This window comes from Adiantum capillus-veneris, chromosome 30 (genome assembly GCF_014529385.1).
Source record: "Adiantum capillus-veneris isolate H3 chromosome 30, ASM1452938v2, whole genome shotgun sequence".
NCBI classification, from domain to species: domain Eukaryota; kingdom Viridiplantae; phylum Streptophyta; class Polypodiopsida; order Polypodiales; family Pteridaceae; genus Adiantum; species Adiantum capillus-veneris.
This window is the reverse complement of record NC_140960.1, coordinates 9600828-9626959: the sequence shown is the minus strand read 5'-3', so window position 1 is coordinate 9626959 and position 26132 is coordinate 9600828. Positions and strand designations below refer to the sequence as shown.

General features: G+C 45.7%; 1 protein-coding gene across 2 annotated transcripts in view; it reads left to right on the top strand.

The window, feature by feature from the left end:
- Positions 1 to 22945, top strand: part of LOC147417525 (SUMO-conjugating enzyme SCE1-like) — a 31674-nt gene extending 8729 nt beyond the window's left edge. Inside the window, exons 3-5 of one of the 2 annotated variants that reach the window (XM_086507245.1) lie at positions 22310 to 22462; positions 22537 to 22572; positions 22730 to 22945. In XM_086507245.1, coding sequence (XP_086363371.1) covers positions 22310 to 22462; positions 22537 to 22572; positions 22730 to 22792 — 252 coding nt within the window. In that variant the 3' untranslated portion in view covers positions 22793 to 22945. Of the gene's footprint in view, positions 1 to 22309; positions 22463 to 22536; positions 22651 to 22729 lie in introns of both variants that reach the window. The other variant, XM_086507244.1, reaches the window with a different exon arrangement.
- The last annotated feature ends 3187 nt before the right edge of the window (positions 22946 to 26132 follow it).

Genomic DNA, 26132 nt, shown 5'->3' with positions numbered 1-26132 from the left:
TCGCAATCACCAACTTCATCCTCCTCTTCTTCTTGCTCTTCATTGTTATCTTCTTCACCCTCAGCTTTCTTCCTCCATTTCCATATACTTGCACTTCTCTTGTTGATGGTTAGGAGGTGCTATCTCCATGGTCGATTGCTGCACAACTGGATCAACTTGTTTTTGGAGAAAAGTCTTTTGGTGCTCTAATACCTCTGAAACCATCGTCCAATCACCTAAAAGGCAACGTAAAAGAACAATTTAAACTCAAGAGAATTGTAACCGGCCCGTGGTGGGGCGGTAGGCGTTGGCTTTCACCCGAAATTCTTTACTTTAGACACACACATAGAGCACTTTGCAAAGGAAACCTGCGACGGGAATTAACACTTGATCACACACACGGCTCGGAAGCTAGAATGCCCCGAGCAGATGCCGACAACCTGTAGGCCCCAAAATTGGCGTCCCTTTCGGTACTTCTTTATTCTTTGATAGGGTAAATTACAAAGTAGCATCCTGGGAATCCTTTATCTGTATTGCTGTCACCAGTGTGTGACTACTATCTATCCTTTTTGTTGATTTCTTTCTTATTATCTATTTACTTTCACTTTTTGGAAACACCCCTCGGGAAATCTAACTGCCCTGCATTGCATAGCTAGTGTGGAACTGTCCAGAGGGAGTCCAGGCCTGAGGGCAAGAGAGCACTAAGGTTGGACAAGGACTATGGTTAGCCAAGTGGGGTCATTGACTAGCCAAAGTGGAATCCTTTGCTACAGAGGCTACATTTCAGTTTTGGATGTGGCCACAGTGTACAAAGAGGGTCGGATGACCTAGAAAGATATAATGGCAGCATCTCCTAAAATTTAGGGAACTGCTATTTTGGGACCTGAAAATGTCTTCGCGTCATTACGTGCAGTTTGACATGGGGATCATTTTGTTACTCTGTGGCCAAGTCAACAGAGGCTGCAGGTGAGATATTTTTAGACCCGAGGGTCTAAAGCGGGAAAATGCACAAATGAGTGACACTTGGCACTCTGAGGCCAGTTTACTACTTATAGAGAAGGCAAAAACGTGATTTATAGCTGGGAGGCTCATTTTGCAAGTCTCTGTCACAGGTTAAGAGCTATGGAGTGCTTGCTTTCCCTCTTATGCACAGTGCGGTGCCAGGAGTGATGCCCTGCACGCTACGCACTGCCCTCTCTCTCCCCTTTGGCAGTATGTTATGCCCCTCTAGTGGGCTCTTCATTTGACCAATGTACAGTTGTGTGGGTTCATGCGCGATTGCCGAGGCAAGAGCCTCTTGCACAGGTACTGGATTAGCTAGCGGCTAATCCCCCCGCAGGTACAGGTGAATTCGGAGAGGTTTCACGCCAGAAATCTCGTCCGATTCAAAGGGCAAGTAGCCCTACAGGTGCGGGAGCTCGAGGACTTGCTAGGGATGCGACCGGCACGCGAAACGGAGCCCGAAACAGTGAATTACAGCCTGCTGTGTATTTTTGCAGGTTTAGGGTTTTGGCCCTAAACGGACCCTAATACCCCCAGGAGGTTCGGGGACGCAAGGGGACCGCTGTACAGGCGATCTGGCGCATTTTCAGGGCTGAAAACAGAGAATTCAGCGTGCTGCAGATTCTCGCCAGGTTTTGCAAAGTGCCCGTATGCGTCGGGAAAGTCAGTCAATGCGTGGGAATACTGACCGTGAAGGGTTCTAGTACAGTTATGCTGCCGAAATCGGGCTGGAACGGTGGAAATTCAGCCGAGTTTGTGCGGGGCAGCTTGTAGGAACCACAGCGTTTATTCCCTCTTTTGAACAATAAAGAAATACCGAAAGGGGCGCCTAAGTTAGGGGCCAATCTGGTGTCTGTCTACTCATACAGGTGCAATCTAGCAGCCTGTATCCCGCTCCCCTTTGTTGTGTCTTGAAAATACAAGTAAAATAGACGACTAATAATGGGTGAAAGCTAAATCAAGGTTTAAAGTAAAGTCTACCGCCCTTTTTGGATCATACAGGCCGGTTTCATGGTTCCATCGACGGGATTAAATCACTTTTTTCCATAGAAGTGAGCCTTGGTCAGTTTTGGGCTTGAAGACACAGGGGATCATAGACCAGACACAGGGAATTGCAATTATGGCTGATAGACCAGATGATGTGACTGAAGAGGTTTCCTCTTCACAGGGTCAACAGACACATGAAGTGGGTGAGTCCTCAAGACCACCACAGACTGATGATGATATATTCAGGACCCAGTTGGTTACTGCTGTGGCTATGTTCACACAAGTAATGCAGAATCCGAGGTTTTTAGCCTTTCTGCAACCTCCTGTTCCGTCTCAGCAAGTTGGGTCACTGGATCATATTCAAAAGCCTGTTAAGACTCGAACACAGGTGATTCATACCGCACAGTCAATGGAAACACCTGTACACTTGACGGAGAACATGCAGTCTCCACAACGTATGCCTAAGGTGCAAGAACAGGTGGCTGAGATGCCAGTTTTTCAAGCTGTACCAATTCAGCCCGCCACCTTTCAGCAGCCTATAGCTGGTTCTAATGGGCAGGGAAGCAACTTACAGGCTATGCAACAGGTCTTCCCACCACCTTCAGTACACCCTGGCTATTTTGGAGGTGGATCCGTATTCCAAAGCATGGCTGGTCATGCACCTGGAAATCAGTTTTATACGCCAGGAACAGTGTTTGCGGGTGCTCAAACGATGATGCCTAACCCCATGTACAGTGTCATGGGTATGCAACCAGGGTTTCAAAGCACTCAGGGACAATTTGGGATGCCACAAGCAAATTTTGGTATGGCTGGAATTACAAATCAGCAGCCAAATATGGCATTTCCAAGTCAAGTTAATAGCGGCCAAGGAACACAGATGAACCCTAATAGTGTTCCCATGTTTCAGTCACTTCCATATGACAATTTAACGCCGCTGGAGAGGCCAACTCCGTACAAAGAAGGTGGCAAAGGTGTGTCATTCACGACCTTTACAGGGTTTGATGACAGGAAGAAGGCTCTTTCATTCCTCCAGCAGTTTGATAAGGCCTATGCAGGGGGAAACTTTACAGAGGCTTCAAAGGTCCGCAAGGCAGCCACTTTCTTGACAGGGAATGCGGGACAATGGTGGACAACTTTATTGCTTCAAGGGCAAGCTCCGTCCACATGGATTTACTTCAAGCAGATTTTTGCAGCAGCATGGTTATCTGATGATTTCGAAGCAGATGTCATGACAGAATGGCACCAGCTTAATGCTGCCACTTGCAGAAATCTGGATGATTACAATCGGAAGTTTTGGAAAGCTCTACTTCCAGTAACTTCCTATAGGTTTGTGCCATTGACAGAACAGATTGAAAAATACTGTTGTGGCCTACCCAAAGGATTGAGAAAATACTGCACGAAGACAAAAGTCACTACTTTGACGCAGCTCATCGAGGTAGCAAACACTGGCAATGGTTTGCTCAAGGGAGAAGATTGTGAATTTAACACTGGCGTCAAGGCAGGATCAGGCAAGAAAAATTCAGCCAAGAAGCACGTTCCCAATGAGGCTCCTAAAGGGACTCAGGAGTCAGCCAACGCAGGGAAAGACAAAGCTACGGCTGAATCAGAAAAAGGACCAGCAAAGAAATGGAAAAGACGTTTTCCTCGCAAGTCAGAAGAGCAAAAGAAGGTCCTGAGGACAGAGAACAAATGCTTTATATGTGAGCAGCCTGGCCACATTGCTTACAACTGTCCTACAAAGAAAAGGCCAGCTGATTCTGAAGACAAGGAGGACAGGAAGGGAAAGAAGCCCATGGCTGGTCTAGTGCCAGATATGGTGGGCGACAAGCCAAATTCAGATGCAAGTGAGCTTTGCAGAGCATGGGGAAAGGTTAGGGATCAAACAGTGCTTATCTTCTTTGATCCAGGTGCCAAAGCCAACTTTATTTCCCCAGAATTGGCTTCAAAGTTGGGAATCAGACCTGAAGAGATGGGGTATACAGCAGAGGCAGGTTTGGCATGTCCTGGCCATACAGAGGCTGTGACACCCATCATTGGAAAGTTGCGTCTACATATCCAGTCCTATGTAGATGCTGAAGAATTTTACATCATGCCACTGGACGGATGTGATGTGTTGTTAGGTATTCCTTGGTTGTTTCGTGTACAGGGAATCATGGATGCCTACAACAAAAAGATCACTGTACAGAGCAGGGGAAAGACTCACATTCTGGATGTAAAGCTTAAAGGGGAGTCTATTCCTACTGTATCAGCTTCTGCTATTACTTCTGTAATGAAAAAGCATCTTTCTGCGTACTTGGTTTTTGCACGTGAAGTGTCAGATTGTGATGAATCAAATTTATCTGTGCTAGATAAAGAAAGGTCAATGTTTTTACAACAGTATAGTGACTGTTTTTCCGATTCATTACCGTCTCAATTACCGCCAGAGAGACCCGAGGACCATGCGATAGATTTGGTGCCAGGCTGTAGCCCACCAAATAAGCCTCCGTACAGGGTTAGTGCGGCTCAGCAGAAAGAGATAATGGGCCACGTACAGGAGCTGTTAGAAAAAGGGCTGATTCAGCCCAGTTCATCTCCATTCTGTTCTCCAGTATTGTTGGTGCAGAAAAAAGATGGCTCATGGCGTATGTGCATCGACTACCGTGCACTGAACAAGAATACCATCAAGAATAGGTTCCCTATACCTAGAATTGATGATATTATGGACAAATTAGAAGGAGCAGCTATGTTTAGCAGGATAGATCTAAAGAGTGGGTATCATCAGATCCGCATTAGATCAGAGGATGTGCACAAGACTGCTTTTAGAACAACGTTTGGCCTTTACGAATTTTTAGTGATGCCCTTTGGTCTCACAAATGCTCCTGCTACGTTTAATAGGATGATGGACAGAATTTTCCGTCCACACCAGCAGTTTGTTGGTACGTTCTTTGATGACATGATAGTCTATTCAAAGAATGAAGAGGAGCATAGGCATCACTTGGCCATTGTGTTCAAAGAGCTACGCAGTCATAGGTTGCTCATCAATGCAAAGAAAAGTGAGTTTTTTCTGGAAGAGATTCACTTTCTGGGACACATTGTCTCAAAGGACGGTGTCAGAATGGATCCTGCAAAAGTTGAAGCGATCAAGTCATGGCCAAATTTGAAGACGGTGCATGATGTCCGAAGCTTTTTGGGACTATGCTCCTATTACAGAAGGTTTATTCGAAATTTCGCTGAGATTGCTTCACCTTTACATGCTCTTCAAAAGAAGGCAGTCACCTTCAGATGGACACAGAAAGAGATTTCAGCTTTTAATCTCTTAAAGGAAAAGATGACTTCAGATCCAGTCATTGTGTTGCCGGATCTTAGGAAGTCATTTGTGGTCCAGTGTGATGCCTGCGGTAGTAGCATTGGTGCAGTGCTAATGCAAGATGGCAGGGTAGTAGCCTATGAGAGCAGAATTTTGCAAGGGCCAGAGATGACCATGCAGGTCTATGAGAAAGAGTTACTGGCTGTGATTCATGCGCTCTTAAGTTGGAAACACTACCTGCTAGGTGCAGACTTTGTTGTCCAAACGGACCATCAGACCTTGCGATACTTCTTGACACAGACAAAGTTATCTGAAAAGCATATGCGATGGGCAAATATCTTGTCCATGTTCCATTTTCAGATTGTGCATGTGGAAGGCAAGAAGAACGTTGTGGCTGATGCCTTGTCAAGGAAGCCACAAATTTCAGCTGTGTCGATTCCTTATCATCATGAACTTGATGATATGAGAGAACAGTATGCAAATGATGAAGATTTTGCAAGGGTCTTCGAGCAACTAATGGATGGACAACGTCATGAACACTATCTTCTTAAAGACGGGTTCATGATGATGCATGGCAGATTGTGTGTCACAAAGCCATTGCGACGCAAAGTTATGGAAGAGAGTCATGTCCCACCGTATGCAGGGCATCGTGGTATCGATGCTACAGTGAAAGCGGTTGAGACATTCTTCTATTGGCCTACATTGAGAAGGGATGTGGATGCCTTTGTGCGAGAATGCCTAATATGCCAAAAGGTCAAGTTTGACAGGCAAAAGGCACCAGGGTTATTGCAACCACTACCTATTCCAGATAAACCATGGGAAAGTATTGCTATGGATTTTATCTTTGATCTTCCAAGAACGCAGACAGGAAATGATGGTATTTGGACCATTATTTGCAGATTCAGCAAACAGGCTCATTTTATTCCTGTCAGGAAGAAGATAAAGCCAGATCAGATGGCACGCTTGTTTATGAGCAATATTTTCAAGTATCATGGCATGCCACAGTCGATTATTAGCGACCGTGATCCACGCATGACTAGTTTGTTCTGGAGAGGCTTGTTTGAGAATATGGGTACCACGCTCAAATTCTCTTCGTCATTTCATCCTCAAACAGATGGGCAGTCGGAAGAGGCAAATTCTACTGTCCTAGATCTGCTCAAGTGCTATGTGTCAGAGCATAAAGGAAAGTGGGAGCAGTATTTGCCATTGGTGGAGTATGCATACAATAATACAGTGCATTCATCAACTGGCAAGGCACCCTTTGAGATAGTTGAAGGTGGCAAGAAAGTTCCTCCCATACTGCATACAAAGGACAAGATATTTGAAGCAGATAAGTATGTTCAGGACATGGATGAAATGTACAAGAAGGTCAAAGTGGCCTTAGAAAGGACTCAGGCAAAGCAAAAGAAAGCAGCTGATCGTCACCGTCGTGAAGTGGTATATTCACTTGGTGATTGGGTGCTTCTACGGTTTGAAAAGGCAAGGTTAAAGAAGATGAAGGGCAAGGAAAGACTGTTTCCAAAGCTCAGCATGCGTTACTATGGGCCTTTTCAAGTATGCGACATAATCAGTGATGTTGCATATAGGCTGAAATTGCCTGACAGTTGGAAGATTCACAATGCGTTTCATGTGAGTCTTCTCAGACCCTATGTGGGTGATGTGCCAGAAGCTATTCCAGCTGAAGATCAGCCGGAAGTCGAGGAACTTGACGAGATCTTGGTCCCTGAACAGATTTTGGCACACAAAGAAAGGAAAGTGAAAGGCAAGGTTGCTAGGCGTTACTTGGTAAAGTTCAGAAACTATCCACCAATGGATGCTAAGTGGATGGAAGAAGGTGAACTTGCAGAGTCACCAACTGTGTTATCACTTTACCTGGAAGCCTTCGATTTGCAACCTACCTTGACCCCTTGAGTTTCAAAGCTACATGGATTGTCAGTGTGACAATGGCTTCTGAAACAAATGATGTACATGGTATTTAAAGTGAGCTCAAATCAAATACCTGTTACATGAATGTTAGAGCTGTACAGATTGTCAGTTTGGCAATTGCTCTTATGGAATGTCCAAAAGTTTGATTAGTGCTATAGAAGTGAGTATTTCTTGTCAGTTTGTCAAGGATACAGTAATTGCTTCTATTGAAGAGTACATGTGTAACTGCATTCTTAAACTGTCGGTTTGGGTATGCTCGAAAGTGTTACGGGATCCAACGTGTACTATAAGACAGTGGCAAAATGTGCAGCTACCATTTTGTCATTGGAAAGTTAGTGACTCAAAGCAATGGCAGAGTGTGAAGCTACCACTATGTCATTGGGACAGGGTTCACACGCAGGCAATACATGAGTCGACGAGGTGTTGAATACACCAGGGTTGACAATGAGCATGTATGTGTCGTATATGTGTCGACAGGTGTTGAATACATCAGTGTTGACAGTAAGCATGTACGACATAGATGCAAACGAGGACGTTTGAGATTTCAGGAGGGGGGTATGTCACCAGTGTGTGACTACTATCTATCCTTTTTGTTGATTTCTTTCTTATTATCTATTTACTTTCACTTTTTGGAAACACCCCTCGGGAAATCTAACTGCCCTGCATTGCATAGCTAGTGTGGAACTGTCCAGAGGGAGTCCAGGCCTGAGGGCAAGAGAGCACTAAGGTTGGACAAGGACTATGGTTAGCCAAGTGGGGTCATTGACTAGCCAAAGTGGAATCCTTTGCTACAGAGGCTACATTTCAGTTTTGGATGTGGCCACAGTGTACAAAGAGGGTCGGATGACCTAGAAAGATATAATGGCAGCATCTCCTAAAATTTAGGGAACTGCTATTTTGGGACCTGAAAATGTCTTCGCGTCATTACGTGCAGTTTGACATGGGGATCATTTTGTTACTCTGTGGCCAAGTCAACAGAGGCTGCAGGTGAGATATTTTTAGACCCGAGGGTCTAAAGCGGGAAAATGCACAAATGAGTGACACTTGGCACTCTGAGGCCAGTTTACTACTTATAGAGAAGGCAAAAACGTGATTTATAGCTGGGAGGCTCATTTTGCAAGTCTCTGTCACAGGTTAAGAGCTATGGAGTGCTTGCTTTCCCTCTTATGCACAGTGCGGTGCCAGGAGTGATGCCCTGCACGCTACGCACTGCCCTCTCTCTCCCCTTTGGCAGTATGTTATGCCCCTCTAGTGGGCTCTTCATTTGACCAATGTACAGTTGTGTGGGTTCATGCGCGATTGCCGAGGCAAGAGCCTCTTGCACAGGTACTGGATTAGCTAGCGGCTAATCCCCCCGCAGGTACAGGTGAATTCGGAGAGGTTTCACGCCAGAAATCTCGTCCGATTCAAAGGGCAAGTAGCCCTACAGGTGCGGGAGCTCGAGGACTTGCTAGGGATGCGACCGGCACGCGAAACGGAGCCCGAAACAGTGAATTACAGCCTGCTGTGTATTTTTGCAGGTTTAGGGTTTTGGCCCTAAACGGACCCTAATACCCCCAGGAGGTTCGGGGACGCAAGGGGACCGCTGTACAGGCGATCTGGCGCATTTTCAGGGCTGAAAACAGAGAATTCAGCGTGCTGCAGATTCTCGCCAGGTTTTGCAAAGTGCCCGTATGCGTCGGGAAAGTCAGTCAATGCGTGGGAATACTGACCGTGAAGGGTTCTAGTACAGTTATGCTGCCGAAATCGGGCTGGAACGGTGGAAATTCAGCCGAGTTTGTGCGGGGCAGCTTGTAGGAACCACAGCGTTTATTCCCTCTTTTGAACAATAAAGAAATACCGAAAGGGGCGCCTAAGTTAGGGGCCAATCTGGTGTCTGTCTACTCATACAGGTGCAATCTAGCAGCCTGTATCCCGCTCCCCTTTGTTGTGTCTTGAAAATACAAGTAAAATAGACGACTAATAATGGGTGAAAGCTAAATCAAGGTTTAAAGTAAAGTCTACCGCCCTTTTTGGATCATACAGGCCGGTTTCAATTGCCACTTGGTTTGGCCAAATTTTGGTAGCATATCAGCACCAAAACTTGCGCGAAACCAATTCCCCTGTTGGAACTCACTTCCACTGGCATAAACCCTCTAATTCCTGCCCAAAAACAGTAAATTCAGCACGCTGTATTTACTGATTTTTGCCCTGTTTTCAGCCATTAAACAGTCCCCTAACTGTCCTCTGCCAGTGGGGCACTATTCCCAATGGTTCTGGCGTCCGTATGGCTGAAAAACAGTCAATTTTCTGCGCATACACAGCACTGAATTTGCACCTGTACGGTGAGGTTATGACCCTCACCGGTGCTTGCTTTGGAGTAGCAGTTAGCTACCCTTGTTCCTGCTCAAGGAGGCTCTTGCCTCAGCACAAAAGTATGAACCCACAGAGTTGTACATCAGTCAGGCATCACATAATTGCACGTAGGGGGGAGAGAGAGCAGTGTGTAGTGTGCAGGGCATCACTCCTAGCACCACACTGTACATGAGAGGGAAAGAAAGCACTCCACAGCTCTTAACCTGTGACATGTTCTCAATGAAGCATCCCCCCAGCATAAATTGAGCGCCCCCTCTTCTGCCCTTGACTTGTAATGCATCCGTGAACAAATAGATGCAAAAAGGGGAAGATTTCCATGGCTGCCAAAACCTGCGTATCGCTGAAAACGCAGCAAAACAGCTCTGTAAACACGCATCTAATGCCTTCCAATGCTGAAAATGAGCTCCTTGGTCCAAGGTAAAGTCATGGGAAGCTCAAAAATGGAGAGAAATGGCTGAAAATCAGTGTTAACAGCCTCCAAAACTGCTCCAAAAAGTCAGTTATGGGTTTTGTTCTTCCAGACTTGGTAAATTGACCAAAAAGTGCCACTTGGCACAATTTCCCTGCACTGGGCTTCTCGCTTAAAAATCTCTCAACTGGTGCATCAGTTGACTTTGCAGCAAAGTAATAAAATGTTCCCCTGGTCATACCGAAGGTAATGACGCGAACACATTTCACGGCCCAAAATAGCAGTTCCCTATTTTTTTAGGAGATGCTTCCATTGGGCTCCCACTGGTCATCTGACCATCTATCCTCATTAGAACCGTATCCAAAAGTGCAATGTGGTCCAACTGTTGGATACTTTCTGTTGGTGATCCCACCTTGACTTTAGCCTTTATTGAGTTCACTTCCTAGTATCCACCAACTTGCTAAGTGCGACGGGGGGACCTACATGATCTTGAACTGAGCCTAGACATTCTTTTTTTTTACGAATTCCAATGCCGACAAACTTCCCGTCTGCGGGTGAAACTACCGTTTACATTGGCCATACAATGTCCAACCATTTGCAACTTCAAAAAGAGGGTCTCAAAAATTAAACAAAAATCATTGGAAAGAAACCAACAACTAAGGTTAGCAATTGCCACGTCCTCGTGACAAGAACTTTATTAAAGACATAATAGGATAGCTTTCCTCACTCAGAGAGATTGGTCCCTCAGCTGGCACCCCTTGCGACACTTTTTATATAGATGAACTATCCTAGTTACAATTGTTTGTATGAACCCACTCACACAATTGAATGCTATTGACACCCTTCTCTCCTACTTACATAGAGTTGGCCCCGAAAAGCAACTTAGTAGCATTTGCTTCAAAAATAGTCACTACATATGTCATTACAATAATTGGCGCCCCAAAAGCAAGTTGATGTCAACGTATGCTATGTAAGTATCTCCATTAGTTGTTGCCATGTCACCGTTGTACAATTGCTATGTCAACAGGCTACATGGCCCCACTTTTTCTAGTGTGAATCTTGAGTTGTACAGACAGCTATCCGGCTTTGCATTGACACTTGTCAGTGCTTGCTATGCTCCTCTCAGGTAAGTTATGCCATGTAACCTTCTGTGAAAATCACCAAGCATAGTGATATTTTTCAACCTCTGACTATTACTCCTCTGTAATAAGTTACGAGATAATTGTGAGCACAAGTATTCTTGAAAGCTTCCCATGTCCTTGGAGCACAATGCATAGCATTTTCCTTGAGGAATGCCCTTGCCCAAGAAATCTTGGATTTTTGTGTAATGATCGAGGGATTATATGTTGTTGAATTGTTGTAGAAAAAGGTGAAAAACTTGATTTTCGATCCATAGCCATTCCAAGTCGAAATTGGTGGTGGTGGCAACGAGGTCATTTGTGGAGTAAGTAAAGCCCTCACAACTATCTATCAATTGTGGAGGCCTCACAACCTTCCAAAGAAATAGTTTGAGAATCCTGTGGATGATGCGTGGAAGCTTTCAAAATAGTTCGAAGATTAGTTGGTTTCACAAATGGGGAAATTATATTTTCGAAACTATTGATTTGCGGTTATAGTCTCAGATAGACAACACGGCACGACGAAGTTTTGCCCCCAAGAGTACATGCCCCCAAAGATTGGTTTCCCTTCTCGGCTTTCACTAGTACAATGTCCAAGGTTTCCTCCCTCTGGCAAGCTCCCAAGCTTGGCAATCGGGATAAGAGGCCTTCGCATACCCTAAAGGCCCTTGTTGTGGCTCAAAAGCAGTTACCTGTGTGTTGCTTTAGATCTTTGGCTTGGGGTGTACTAGTCTATTGTAGTGGTATCAAAGCACACATGATTCTTCTTCTATGAAGGATCTGATCCCTTTTCAATAGCACACAGGGATTCTGGCATTGAATTTGGTAGGGAGGAGACAATTATTGGTTGTAGTGGGAGTCGCACTTCTTTCGAGACTTTGGGAGAGAGAGTACGGCCCTTTGCCACCAAACAACATCAAGAAGGTGGAAGCGCAATGACAACTTCAAGTTGACATATGTGTTAATCAGATGCTCAAGTACGCCAAGGACCCGTAATATGCAAAATTTTTGAAGAATCGTCGTCTTGATGAGATTCATTCGGGATGGCAGGCGACGATTCACTCACCTCTCCAGTCGGCCATGAAGCAGAAACCCAAGCTGAGTGCATATAAGGAATGATTGTACTCGCAAGATGACTTTGATAGTTTGGAGTAGTAGGTGAACCAAGTTATGAAGTCTTCGAACGACTCTCGAAGGAAAAGCGGCGGAGCGGATTACCTCGGCTACTCAGGTCGAAAATGCACATTTGAAGCGGTTAGCCGATTCAAGAAGTGTGTACGCCTTGAGGATGACCCCAATTCACATTTGTCTTCAGATAGTATGGAGAGTTCCTTTGCCTCTGACTCCAACGAGGAGGACGAGAAGGATTGGAAGCGCAGAAGGACTCGAAAGAGCAAGAAGAACAGAACGGACAGACAATCCAAGAAGAATAGATCTCGGAAAGGATCTTGAAAACATAGGAAGCATTCTGACAGTTCTTACGAGGATACCTCGTCCTCTGATAGTTTTGATTTAGATGAGTCAATGTTTGGAACAAGGCAGAAATGAGGCTATAGAATGAGCTAGTTCGACTAACTTGAAGAGAAGGGTGGGGAGACCAAGGATTTCAAAGAGAGTGGGCAAGCACTTAAATTCGACACTTTTAGAGGATATAAGGACACACACAAAGCTCTTGCCTTTATTCAACAATTTGATATTGTTTTCTCCGGTGGGTGCTTTTTCGAACATTCCAAAGTATGGCAAGCGTCTTTCTATTTGAAAGGCAACGCTTGGACTTGGTTGTCGACCTTATTTTTGTGAAAGACCACATGGTTATAGTTTAAACGAGTTTTTACTTTCTTATGGCTCACCGAAGAATACGAAGTGGATGTTATCACAACATGGAACCATCTCCGGATGATCAAAGAAGACACTCTTGATGACTATTGTCAGTGCTGTGGGATACTTTTCTACCTGCTTTCTCCTTGAAGAAAATTACCTTCATAGAGCAAGTTGAGCAATCTTATTGCAGCTCCATTCAACGACTCATGGGTCATGCCAAGCAAGGATATGGAATGTGTCATGAGGGCATGGCAATTGCTAACCTTAGTTGCTGGTTTCTTTTCGATGATTTTTATTTAATTTTTGGGGACCCTCTTTTTGAAGTTGCAAATGGTCGGACATTGTATGGCCGGTGTGAAACGGTCAACGACCGAGAGTTTCACCCGCAGACGAGAAGGCCTTGTTGCCACGAGTTGGTCGGGTCGATCGGCACTGGAATCCGAGTAGTAAAAGGGTGTCTAGGCTCAGTTCAAAGTCATTTGGGCCCCCTCGCTACAATTTTAAGCCGGTGGGTACTAGGAATTAACTCTAAAGAGGCAAACTGGACACATGGCGGCTCTGCAGCAATTTGCTAGAAGCATCAGCTAGAGGGGGAACCCATTTCAAGAGAGGGGGCTGATTTTTACTCCCCAAGTGCTTTACAGTGTGTGGGTGAGTAGTGGGTGCAGGTGATCACCGCTTTAGCCTTTAATGAAAAGCTTGCGTGGTAAGCTCTGTAACAGACTGAAGTGTAGGTCGACCCCCTTGGATCACTATCATCACGCTGGTGTTGGATAGCTCAAGCTGGAGCGCAGGACCCGTGAGGGTGGACCATGCAGCAGCACCCCAAGTGTACTGCCACACTGTGGAAAGAGTTGGCATCAATCGAAGAACCCGCAGCCAAACCTCGTGTGCCATTGGGCAGTCCCACAGACAGTGACGTTGACTCCCCTAAGGATGGTCACGAGTTGCACAGGCTGCCGAAAAGCCATTGTACCAACCAGCTTCCCATTGCTGTAGCTTTGTGTGCAACTAGCCACTAGAACAAAGTGACTTACCTTGGCTGTCTGGACTCCCACAACGCTGACAAGAACTCAATTGTGAGACCCTCCTCTTGCCAATGAAGTGGTGCAGCAGGATGAGCCTCTCTCCGTGCTGCCAGTATGTGTCGCCCCGATCGAACAGTGTACTGAAAGAAAGGGATCCCAAGGTGGTCGGTTGAAAACTCTCTAGGGTCCCATTGCACTCGTGCCAGAGGGCATCTCTCCCAAGCCCAAATCCTCCGGTGTTCTGTGTCAAGGTTTGCTGGGTTGGGATCTGTGATATAGGTCCTGCCATAGATGCCCACTACTCGTATCCTCTGAAAACAATAGTCTGCAACACACGGACTTAAAGCAAGCACGAATTGCGATGAGGACCTTCAATCAGGTCCCCCTCCATCTGGGAGCTGCTGTCTCTAGAGGGATGACCACTCAGCTGGTAAAGCCTCTGTAATATCCTGGCACATGCTCTGCACCCTGGTCAAGCCTCGTAGCTGGATGCTGTGTGCCTCTTTTGACAAACCGGAAAATTGAAGCCAGTCGCGGGGAGTGCGGGTTGGGCCCCCTGCCATGGGACCCCAAGAAACATGGGGCCTACTACCAACCAAGTGGCCTCTTTGAGTGCTGACCATGGGGTTCCAAACCAGGGGCTGTCTCAAGCGCTCCTTCGTGCAAGTGGGTTGGTGCTGCTCCAAGCCACTCCGCAGCTTCCTATAAGAGCGAAACAGGCTCGTAGCAAATCGATCCTCCAGTCTCCTGCTCAGACCAACTCTGCGCATCTCTGTAAAGATCCACCTGATGGAAGGGCTCCAAGGGCCTCCTGCACGAGGGACTCGAGCTTGAAGCCGTTGGAGCAACAACTCCTTCCAGGGATTGTCCAGTCTCCCACTCAGACCAACTCTGCGCATCTCTGTAAAGATCCACTTGATGGAAGGGCTCCAAGGGCCTCTTGCATGAGGGACTCGAGCTCGAAGTCGTTGGAGCAACAACTCCTTCCAGGGATCCTCCCCTGGAAGCAATCCTCTGACAACAAACTTCCCAAGAAGGGCTTTTCTCTGCTGTGCTGGGTCGATGATCCCCAACCCCCCTTGAGAACACGATAGGGTGATGACTTGCCAGGCTTCTTTGGCTCGAGCTAACTGGGTGTCGCGCCCTGGACAAAGAAATTTCCTGATCAACCGCTCTAGTTGGCTGATAGGAGCTCGAGAAGATCCAGCAAGACGCGACGTACCACATAGTAGCCAACAACACCTGGTTGGTCACTACAACTATGCTTGCCAAAGAGAGCCGTGCGGAACTCTAATGCAACAACTTCCTCCTAATGGACAAGAGGAGGGGAGCAGTTTGTTGCTCAGGGAACAAGTCCATGCCAACCTGACAACCAAAGTAACGAATTGCAGTCCCTAGGAGAATCCATCTAAAACCCTCACCTGGAGACCAATCAGGCGTAGAAGCACTGCCAACCCAGAAAGCTACTACTGTCTTCCTCGAGTTGATCAGTGCGCCTGATGCACAACAGAACACCTCAAGTGCCTGCTCACACCTACATGGATTGGCCTCTTGGCACTCCAAGTACAAGGCTGAGTCGTCGGCAAACTCAGCGTCAAGAAGCTCATCTGCCCTAATAGGAAGCTCAAGACCATGCAAGCCAACCTGCTAAGAAGTCAAAAATCTGCTCGTCGCCTTAGCATAGAACAAAAAGAGGAGGAGGCAAGAGGGCAACCCTGTCTGACTGAACGTGTGAGCAAGAAGAGTTTCCCTCTTCCCCTTGCGAAGAGCACCTGACTGTGCACATGCTTGTAGAGCGCTGACACACCTCTGATCGAAGCATCTAAGAAACCTATCCTGCGTAGAGTGCCCTCCAGGAAGTCCCTGTCACCTCTATTGTAGGCCTTCTCAGAATCGAGGAGTATCACCAGATCCTCTCCTCAGAGATGCGTGAGGGCAGACGCCTCCCAAAAAGTGAAGATGTTGTCAAGGATACTAGGCTTCTCGACAAAACCTGTTTGGGTCCCATGTATAATGCTCTCTAGTAGTGGTTGGATTTTCAAGCTCAGAGCCTTTGCTAGAATTTTGTAGGATGAGTTGAGGATGGTAATGGGTCTTCACTATCGAATCTCATCCAAGGAGCCTCCCTCCTTGGGAATCAGGTCAGTGTTGCGTGAAACGGCAAGAAACGTTAGCATGGGATGTAAGAAACGCCGAAACACTGAGCCGACAGCCTAAAACGCGTTTTTGTGTTTGAAACGTTTGGGATGAGCCTGTGTTACGCCACGTGGCTTTCTGGTTACAAAGAAGCGGCCCTTGAAATGTTTCAGGTTACAGAGAAAACAAAAACCTTTGTTTATTATCATATAGGATAGTTTCCCAAATGTAGGATAGTTTATTATCATATGGGATAGTTTCCCAAATGTGTATAGTAGCACACACGTAGTGACGTGGCGTTTCTCCGTTTCAACCCTTTCAAACTTTGTCGTTTCCGTTTTTGTTTCCACGTTTTTGTTTCCCACAACTCTGAATCAGGTAGATCAAGCCCTCACTCATGCTGTCAGGCATCTCGCCAGTGTGCAAAACATACTGGAATGTGTTGTAAAGATGAGAACCAAGCAAGTCCCAATACTCCAAGAAAAAGCTAGGAGTCAACCCATCCTCTCGTCGACAGCTACCTCTGGGGAGTGCTCTGAGGGCCTCATGGAGCTACTCTAGCTGGAGGGGAAGCTCAAGCCTCTGTCGCATCCCCTCAGTAACAAGGCAAGGCTGCCCAAACGTGCTCTTTGCATGCATCCTCGTGCTCTGACTGAGGCTTAGTTGACAACAGATCATGGTAAAAGTCAACAGCAACTGCACGTATATCCTCAGGCTTTGGAGCAACATATTCGTCGGTCTCCTCAATTGACTAACATTGGTGTGCGTATGGCGTGGCCTCACTAAAAAACTCCCTAGTAATTGTGTCACCCATCTGGGTCCACTGAGATGCCTGTCGAAGAAAGGCAAACTCATGACGCCGCTCCTCAATGCTAGCCAACTCTTGTCTAGCTTGCTGCATCTGCTCCTCCAACCAAGGACTGTTTGGATGCTGCTCTTGCATCTTCTGCAAGGAAACAATGCCCCATCAAAGACGCTTCTCCTCCTCTCGGGCTGCACCCAAGCAAACTGGAGACTCTTGAAGGAAGAAACCACTAAGCTTTGCCAGTCTAGAGGCCACTTTACTAGCAGGGGTGTCCTGTGTGTCGAGGCTCTTTGTCCAAAGTGCATCCACCCGCTCTTTAAGCTCTGAATCCAGCAAGATGCTCTCGGGGATGTGTAGCATCGCACCTCCCTTCCTCTGTCTTTCTGTCATAGTGAGAATCACTGGCGCATGGTCAGAAAAGGTAGTCCCTGCCAGGATGCAAATAGATCCCCCCATGTCAGAAATGTGGTCACTGGCGTAGAAACGATCTATCCGAGATAGATTCACTCCTACCTTGCGTTTAGGTCGAGAGAAAGACAAGTTGTCTGGGGGTCCTAAAGCACGAGTGCTGCCAAACATCAGAAACCCTCATAGTCATATATAGCCGCTCCCAAGTTGCCTACTAAGTCACGTGCACTGCGGCATGGCCAATCCTGTCAGAGGGGTCCTCCAACATGTTGAAGTCCTCCCCAACATATCACTGCTCTGCATGGTGCAAAGACTCAACAACATGAGACCAAAACTCTGCTCGTGCATTTGCCATATTGGGCGCATATATGTTCAGGAAATTCATGAGGCAACCTTGAACCTGCATAGTAATCCACTGAGCTTTGCTTGGCACAATAATACCTTTGTCCACAATGGCCTGTTGCCAAGAATTCGCAATAGTCATACATACATACCCTTCCTTGGATACCTCCAGGTCCAAATGCAGCTGACCAAAATGTCTCATAGCGACTACGCAAAATCTGACCACATCGTCTAATGTGGCTCTTACAAAGATGGTGCTCTTGTAGCATATGAATATCAATCTCACCACCCCATCGTTGAAGCTCCTTATGCAATTGACCCCTCTGACGTTGATACTGGGGCCCTCCTAATCCTTGCACATTGCATGAGATGATCCTCATGGAATCGGTGAGAAAAAACATATGTTGCAGTAGTGTAGCCAACCTTTCTATACTTGAGGCTTTGTTTGGATGGGAAGTAATCTGCATTCGAGCGACCTCTAGACAAACGCGTCTAAAGTGACTGTCCCACCCAGGCCCATGCCAAGCGTGCCGCCCGTAGGGCTACATCCTCTATCCAAGAATCCTCGTGTACAAATACATAACAAGGGGGGCTCTGGGTGTCAGCAAACAAATGCACCAAAACGTGCCTGCAACCTGTTGCATCGGGCGGCTTCACACTAAACTTGGTTAAAGGCCAATATGTTTGTACCAGATCTGTCAGCGAACAAATGCACCACAACGTGCCTGCAACTTGTTGCATCGGGCGGCTTCACACTAAACTTGGTTAAAGGCCAATATGTTTGTACCAGATCTGTCGCCCCCAAGTCCCGTGTGTGGTGTGAGAACTGAATGGCCTGGACCTGTAGCCAATCAAGAACTGTGTGTAGGGTCCACTCTGTATGGTCCGTGCACACAACGAAAAGGAGAAACCTACCGCTGTATCGAGAGCCTCAGTGCCTCGGGTTGCTAGAAAGAGGAATTGGACTCGAAAGCAAGCGTCCTCCAACTTGGGAGAAGAGTTACCTAGGAAGCGTGTGAAGCTGTAATTGAAGAAGTCCCATCGTCTGCGAATGCCAAAGCTGGTCAAACCCCGAGGGCCTGTTGCAAAAGGAGAGGTCTGAACTAGAAGTGGCGTCCTCAGGTGAGAGTTCTGAACCAGAAGTGGCGTCCTCAGGTGGGGCTGTCCCTCCCGAGCCATGCGACTTGTAGTGAAAGCACTACCAAGAGATCGTCTCACTGTAGATGTGTGTCCAGACCCTTGCGTTTGAGTAGTGTGGGATGGGTTGGGTGATGAGGCTGAGGGCCCCATCGGGGAGGGAGGGGTGGGAGGTGGGGCTGAGGGTGGAGGAGGGGGAGGCGGTGGCGGAACGGAGGTGTTTGAAGGTGGAGGTGGGGGTGGCGGTGGAGCTGAGATGGAGGGGGCCTCCTCAGGGGGACTCTGAGGGCTCCTGCTAGAGAAGGTCAAAATGGTTCCGTGTCTGCTTAGCTGAAGGAGGTTGGCCACCAAGGGGGGCAGTGTGGCGAGTCCGTCCATGTCGACGGTGGCTAGGTATGTTCTCCCAACTGTAAACTGTCTGATCGTTAGTTTCTGTCAAGGTACCAGCTTGTGTGTCCTGGGTACCTGTCTGCTGGGCATGCTCAACCTTGGGAGGTTGTGCATGCATTGTGGGTGGAGATCTCCTGCGAGGACAAGCCTTTGCTAAGTGGCTCATCTGCCTGCAAATGAAGCACTGGTTCGGGAGGCCCGAATATTCCACACTCTGTCTGATCTAACCACCACAGCCGAGGCAACAATATTATGAGGGAGCGTGTCTCGAACAAGAACCCACACAATAGGTAAACCTGCGGCCTTGGCAAACATGGTGACTCCAGAAGTTGCAGTGCGCGGTGACTCCAGGATTGTCCCAAACATGGAACCAATCTTGGGAAGTAGAGGGAGGTACTCTCTTTCAAGTGTGGGAAGCAGACTGAAATAGGCAAGTTAGCCTCCTCCTCAAGCACATCTATAGTAGGGTCGAAACCATGATGCCATTGTCTGAAGTAAGCTCGAGCTGCTCGGATACCAAGCAGGCTCATCGATATCACCTTGGCAGTCATCTATGGAGACTCGAATTCTATCTGATAATACCCTCTCTTGAGGATCTGGACATCAGTGATCTTGCCCACATCGGAGAGGAGTCGGGCTTGAAGTAAATCGCGAACCTCGCCTTGGCTGGGTCGAGTGCCAATACTCTTGCAGATAACCGAGGTGGCTTGCAAGCGTTCCACCTCGACAGTCAAGCTTGCTTACTCTTCTGGTGAAAGAGCAAATCGAAAGGCCGGCTCCGTCGGGTTGGGCGAGGGGGCTTTTGGGGGGTCCCTCTGTGGTGGAGCAAGGGCTGCCATTCTGTGTCTGTTGTTGTCGAAGAGGGGGTGAATGTGTCAATTCCTTCGCGAATAGGCTGCAATCAGCCCACAACAAAGAGGTGAATGTGGTAGGTAGGGGGAGTTGGTGTAGTGGAGGGGGGGTGGTGTGTGCAATACTGAGTGTGGAGCGAAGGCAGAATAGAGAGGCAGCGCGTGTGCACGGTCAGCTGAATTTCCAACTGGGCAACACTAATGAAATGTGGGGGGGGGGGCAAGGGGATAAGAGCGGAGGCGGGGCGCGCAGCGGCTGTGAAGCAGATACGGCAACTGGTGGAGAGCGCGAGCGCAATGGGGAAGCGAGGGAGACGAAGGGGTGGGGGGGGCACGCGTAACAGCAGCAGCGAGCGCTCCAGCATGGGTCATTTTAGCATCTGTTTGTTTTCGTTATGTCCCTTGCTTTTGTAGTTTTGTGAGTGTTTCATTCCCTCTTATAATTCGTGAGTTTAGACTATTTTGAACTTATGAAGGGGTATATATAATACTTCATTGAAGATCAAGCCTCCAGGCTCACTCTCGAGTATTAAGCTCCATCTGACATCCCTCTCTTGTGTAAGCCTTAAGCATTATTGAAAACATGTCTAAATAGGATTCTACTTGGACTAATGGGTGTGTGTGGCTCTCTACTAACATATAAGCTTTATCGTTTCGGCCCCTATTCGTGTACCGCCGCCGCGGAGCCCCCTTGTTTGTGAAATGTTCCGGAGCCCCCCGTTCCCGTTCTGTGTAAATTTGGATTCAACTGAATAGATCACCTTATTGTACGCCAGTGTTGGTATTGAAGAAAGATGGATCTTGGAGAATGTGCATTGATTATAGAGCTCTCAACAAAATCACCATCAAGAACATGTTTCCAATATTTAGGCTCAAGGATATTTTGGAGAAGTTACATGGTTCTATATGCTTCAGCAGAATCGACTTGAAAAGTTGCTATCATCAAATCAAGATCGCTCTCATACAAGACAACATTCTGGACGTCCTTTGGATTGATTTGGTGATGCCTTTTGGTCTCATGGATGCTCTTGCAACGTTCAACAGGATGATGGATAGGATTTTTAGAGAGTAACGGTTATTTGTGGGCACCTTTTTTGACGACATCATCCTATTCTCCAAGAGTGAGACAGAGCACAAACACCAACTCTTACAAGTTTTCCAAGGACTATGGCAACATAGATTGGTGGTTAACGGAAAAAAGAGCGAGTTTTTCTTGCCAGAGATACACTTTTTGGAACATACTGTCTCTTCAGAGGGTGTAAAGATCGATTCGGCCAAGAGATTGGCCAGATTTGAAGAATGTGCATGAAGTTTGCAGCTTTTTGGGTTTATGTTCGTACTACAGGCGGTTCATTCAAAAGTTTGCGGAGATTGCTTCTCCGTTGCACAATTAGACTCAGAAAGGTTTTCTTGACGTGGTAGTTGTACAGATTTCCGCAAAACACGTTGGCAGCTTTTGGACCAGTTGCTTTTAGAGTTTGATGCTTTTCATGTAACCGCTTTTGAGAGGCCAAGGGCCTTAAAATTTGTGCCATAGGTTGATTCTCTGGCACGCTCCCGCGTGGAGGTGCAGAGGACAAAGTATCGGCGATGTATTGAGTTCAAGCAATATAAAAAAATACCGAAAAGGGTGCCAAGGTTTGGGGCCAGTGCTCTCTTGGGGTGGAACTCCGCCATTCCACGTCTCGTGTGTTGTGCATCTCTTCCAGTTCAGCTGTTATTTGAAGTGCTTAAAGTTGTTTAGTCTGTTCTTTTCCGTTGGCACGTGGTGCCCGTCCCCGTGACAGTTTTTGTGCAAACTTATTTCCACCAACCGTGCTTCAAGGTAGGGGCTGCAAGGAGGGGTGAGATCTTTGCACAAATGGACGCACCAATGAGGGTTCCACACATGAGAATTCCAAAAAATGTCGCTGGATACATGTAACAAGGGAACAAATTCGAAAGAAGTTTCTGCAAGAAAATTTGTCATTGAAGCCTTCGAAACGAGTCACATAGTCTTACCTTCTTGCTGTGATACCATGAAGGGATGAGGGAGTAGCATATAGCTAAGGTATTTGTGTTACCTTGATGGATGATGGCATTGACCTTGTTGGCAGTGGTTATATCTCAATCTTCTTCTTCATTTGTCTTGGATTAACACTGTATGGTTAGTCTTGTGGACCCTAAAGGTGAGTCCTTGCAATACATTCTTTCTTTTTCTATCTTGATTCCAACACGTGATTGGTTACGTACTGACAGGAAATCAGATTGTTGTATGCTGTATCATTGGTGAAGAAAAGCTTGAGTGCTTCTCCATATAACTAATCAGCTGAGTTTTTTACTTTTACAGACGGATTGGGAAGGTGGTTTTTTCCCACTTGCCATTCATTTTAGTGAAGATTATCCAAGCAAGCCTCCAAAATGTAAATTTCCTCATGGATTTTTCCATCCAAATGTTTATCCTTCTGGAACTGTTTGCCTGTCAATACTCAATGAAGACTCGGTAAGTGACAAGATGCTTGTTTAGTCCTTATACCCTTTCTTATGTCACGACTTAATTGTTTTTTCATTTCCTAGGGTTGGAGACCTGCCATAACTGTAAAACAGATACTTGTGGGTATTCAAGACCTTCTAGACGCACCAAATCCTGCTGATCCTGCTCAAACAGAAGCTTACCAGCTTTTTATTCAAGTATAATGAAGACTAGTGTAGTATGTGTGTGTTTGCATGGTGTGCCTTTATTTCTAAGAGAGATTTCTGGTGATCTCAGGACGCAGCTGAATATAAAAGGAGAGTGAAGCAGCAGGCCAAACAGTATCCGCCCCCAATTTAAGTGCTCAGAAGCGATCTGAAACCTAATATACTAGGGACTTTTGTGGATTTCAGAACATCATGTCATGATGTCAGTGTATCATATAACTAGGCTTGTGTTTAGCTGGTCTGCATATATTCATAATACTAATAATTGCAAGCATTTGGTGGAGCAGTGATGTGCAAAGCTCTTGAGGAAGTTTTCATAATGAGAGAGGTAGAGTAAAGAGTATGTGACGTTGTTAACTTATTTATTATCACTTTTGCTTGTTTAAAATTCCCTCGAATTCTTGTTCTGCTTCATAGCTAACTGCTGAAGTCTCTGTTTATACACTTTTTAAACGAAAATGAGAAATTTATATTATGCTCAGCAGAAAAATTAGACTCTGCTCTCTCAGTTTATTTTCTATTACAATGCAAGCAAATATTTGTAGATCTTTTCGCTTGAAATGCAAGCTTTGTTTAGCCGTTTCAGTGAAATGTGCATCATTTCTAGATATAATTCTGCTTTCTTGTAATTGAGAGCCTTCTGTTTTAGTTAGGTAACCAATTTACTTACTGAACCAACTTTGGTAGCTGAAAAAGATTTGTTAGCGATCTCTGTATTGTAGGGTTTCACATTTTGTAGACGTAGTCTGAAAATAATTTTATTGCTAAACTTTTTGAATTTTATCACAGGCTCTGGAATTAAAGGTTCATTATGGTTTTTTTTTTAATGTTGACATATGTAGAACTATACTAAAAAGCTTTTTAGAGTATTTTGATCTGAATTGCTATGCTTTTTGAGATGTTTTATGTACAAAAGTTCAATTTTTTTCTGACCATTTAGTTTGATAGTTGTTCTCAACAGGTTTGGTTTGTTCTTTCGTTGGGAAGTTCATGGGAGGTTATTATTCCGTTTTACACCTCTTATCTCTAGTGTGTGGCCATGTTTTGAGTGCGCACAGCTTTATGTGGATACTGTTTTTGCTCCTCACATCCAGAGGTCCGGCACCTTCCTCGTCACTCTATGATCTTTGAAATATTTTTGAAGAACTGAAAGAAAACTGATGGTGAGAAATTGGAGAGGGAGTTGCATACAGAGGAGAAGCAGTTTTATACAGGAAATTGAAAAATTATCTGAACATACTTCTCTGCAAAAAACAGCAAACTTCCAGATTAATGTAGATGATTAATGATCTTTCAACTATCGAACACATTGATTTTTCATGTAGTTAAACTTCTATTTTTTCTGACTTAGCTCCTTATTTTGACGGTTATGTTTGAAGCTTTTCTACTTGGCTTGTATCTTAAACATAGTTTCTCGCTGTCGCTGGCGGTGCTTATCTCAAAAGCCCTTTTTTTATGTTGGCTATCAACTGTTGGTGGTGGTGGTGGTGCGATGATTGCATATCAAGTGTTGCATTTACATTTCGACCACAAAAAGCTGTCCATATGGTAGCTTTTTCTACCATTATTGTAAGACGTAGGTGGAGGCCTCACAAGTTTTGGTGCACTAGTAACTGGTGTGAATGAAAGGTTGAACGAACAGCTTTGTTACACATGCATCATGATAATTGCTATAAACATGCACATTGCCCGTCCTCTCTCTCTCTCTCTCTCTCTCTCTCCCTCTCTCACACACACACACACACACACACACACTAATGAGTGTAGAAAATGTGCATTTTATAGAGTAGATGAATTGAAAGATAGAGAAGGTTGATGGGGTAGGGAATGGACACTTAGTGTCCATTCCCTACCGTCAAGGGTCGCTGGGAGTTGGGCCAATTAGCTGATCTGATGCTGACGAAGGTTGTAGAGTTGCACACAGGTTCTCAACTGCTGCTAGGCTTGTGCAGGGTACAGTTCAGAGGACACCTACAGTGTAGAGAAGACTACACATGCTGACGGGGCTTACTCCTTCGCGATGAGGACTGACCAGTTGATGATTAATTATGGCTGCTGATGGGGCTCACAATCATTGGCAATGATTGAGAGGCTGTTGTTGGATTATTATGCCTGTTGACATGTCGTCAATCTGTCGGCTGCAACAATGATTCCGTTCCAAAAAATACAGTTGATGAAGCGCTAGGATGAACTGCCCGCCGACCAGCGACCTTGACGGGTTTATCATTGCTAGAATTTCCTTGGTTGATGGCTTGCTTTGACTACTTGACTTTGTTGAGCTTCCAACAACAATTTGAGTAGTGAAATGCAAGCTTGCTCCTTCAAAAGGGTTGTGTCAAACAAAGCCTTTGCCGTGGACACTCTAAAAATGCATGTTTGAAGCCATACTATTATATTTCGTTCATTTGTCTTTTACCTTTTGCTAAGTGGGCTGGCTTGTTAACATCTAGGAATCCTAAGTGATTATTGTGGATGCTTTTCAATGGGATTTTGAGCTTGAACTCGACCTGGAGACTTGTAATGAGAGTATAATGAGACTAGTTAGGCATTGAGGAGTCTATATGTAGCATTCCGTAAGAAGTTGAAGTGTCTCTCTTCCTAAGTTGATGTGTAGATGATTTAGAGCTTGAAGAACTCTCGAGGCTTGTTATGAGAAAAAGATCTTGTTAGGCACTTGGCACTCTTTGTGTCCCTTCCTAAGTAGCTTTTATAGGTATTTGGTAAACGAGGGGCATGTGATGTTTATGTGCTATCAAGGCTGATATGATATGAGAAAGAGTCGAGCATGACTAGACCCTTTCGATGTGCCATGAAAGATATTATTCCCGTTGGGATAATTTTATGTTTTTCAAATACACGCCTCATCGATGATTGGCCTCTTTCTGATGAAGGTGATTGGATATCATAAAGAAAATTCACTTATCATCATGTTTCCTTCTCCACATGCTAGTGTTGACTTGGGTAGTCCTTTCCATTTTGGTGTGATAAGCTTGTACCTATATGTTACATAAAGCTTTTCTGATAGCCTTGATACAAAGTATCAAGCTTATGAAAGTGGCATGTATTTTATTGCACCTCTATTTCGTCCTCGCTCTTCCTCGTCGTGTTTATTGAATTCCCTTTTTAAGAAAATTGCTAATTTTTCTATTCTAGTAAATTCTCGTGGTGAACACAAAGTGGGCATGGAAATGCAACCACTGACTTTGACTCTCATCATGAGCACTCTTCCTCTAGAACGCTTTGACATCCTCCTATGGCCGGCTTGATGATTGGATTTCAACTAATTTAAGACTAATATCTCAATCAACGGTAGCATAAAGATAGAGCTTTTCATGTTGTAGTGTGCGACACTTGTAGTAGAGACATTCTCTTAATTATCAAACCTAGGAAGAAGGCTAGTATCTAGAACCTTAAAGCCTAACTTTTTCTATTGCTATGCCAATTAGCTCATGAGAAATTTGAGCTCGTTAGCG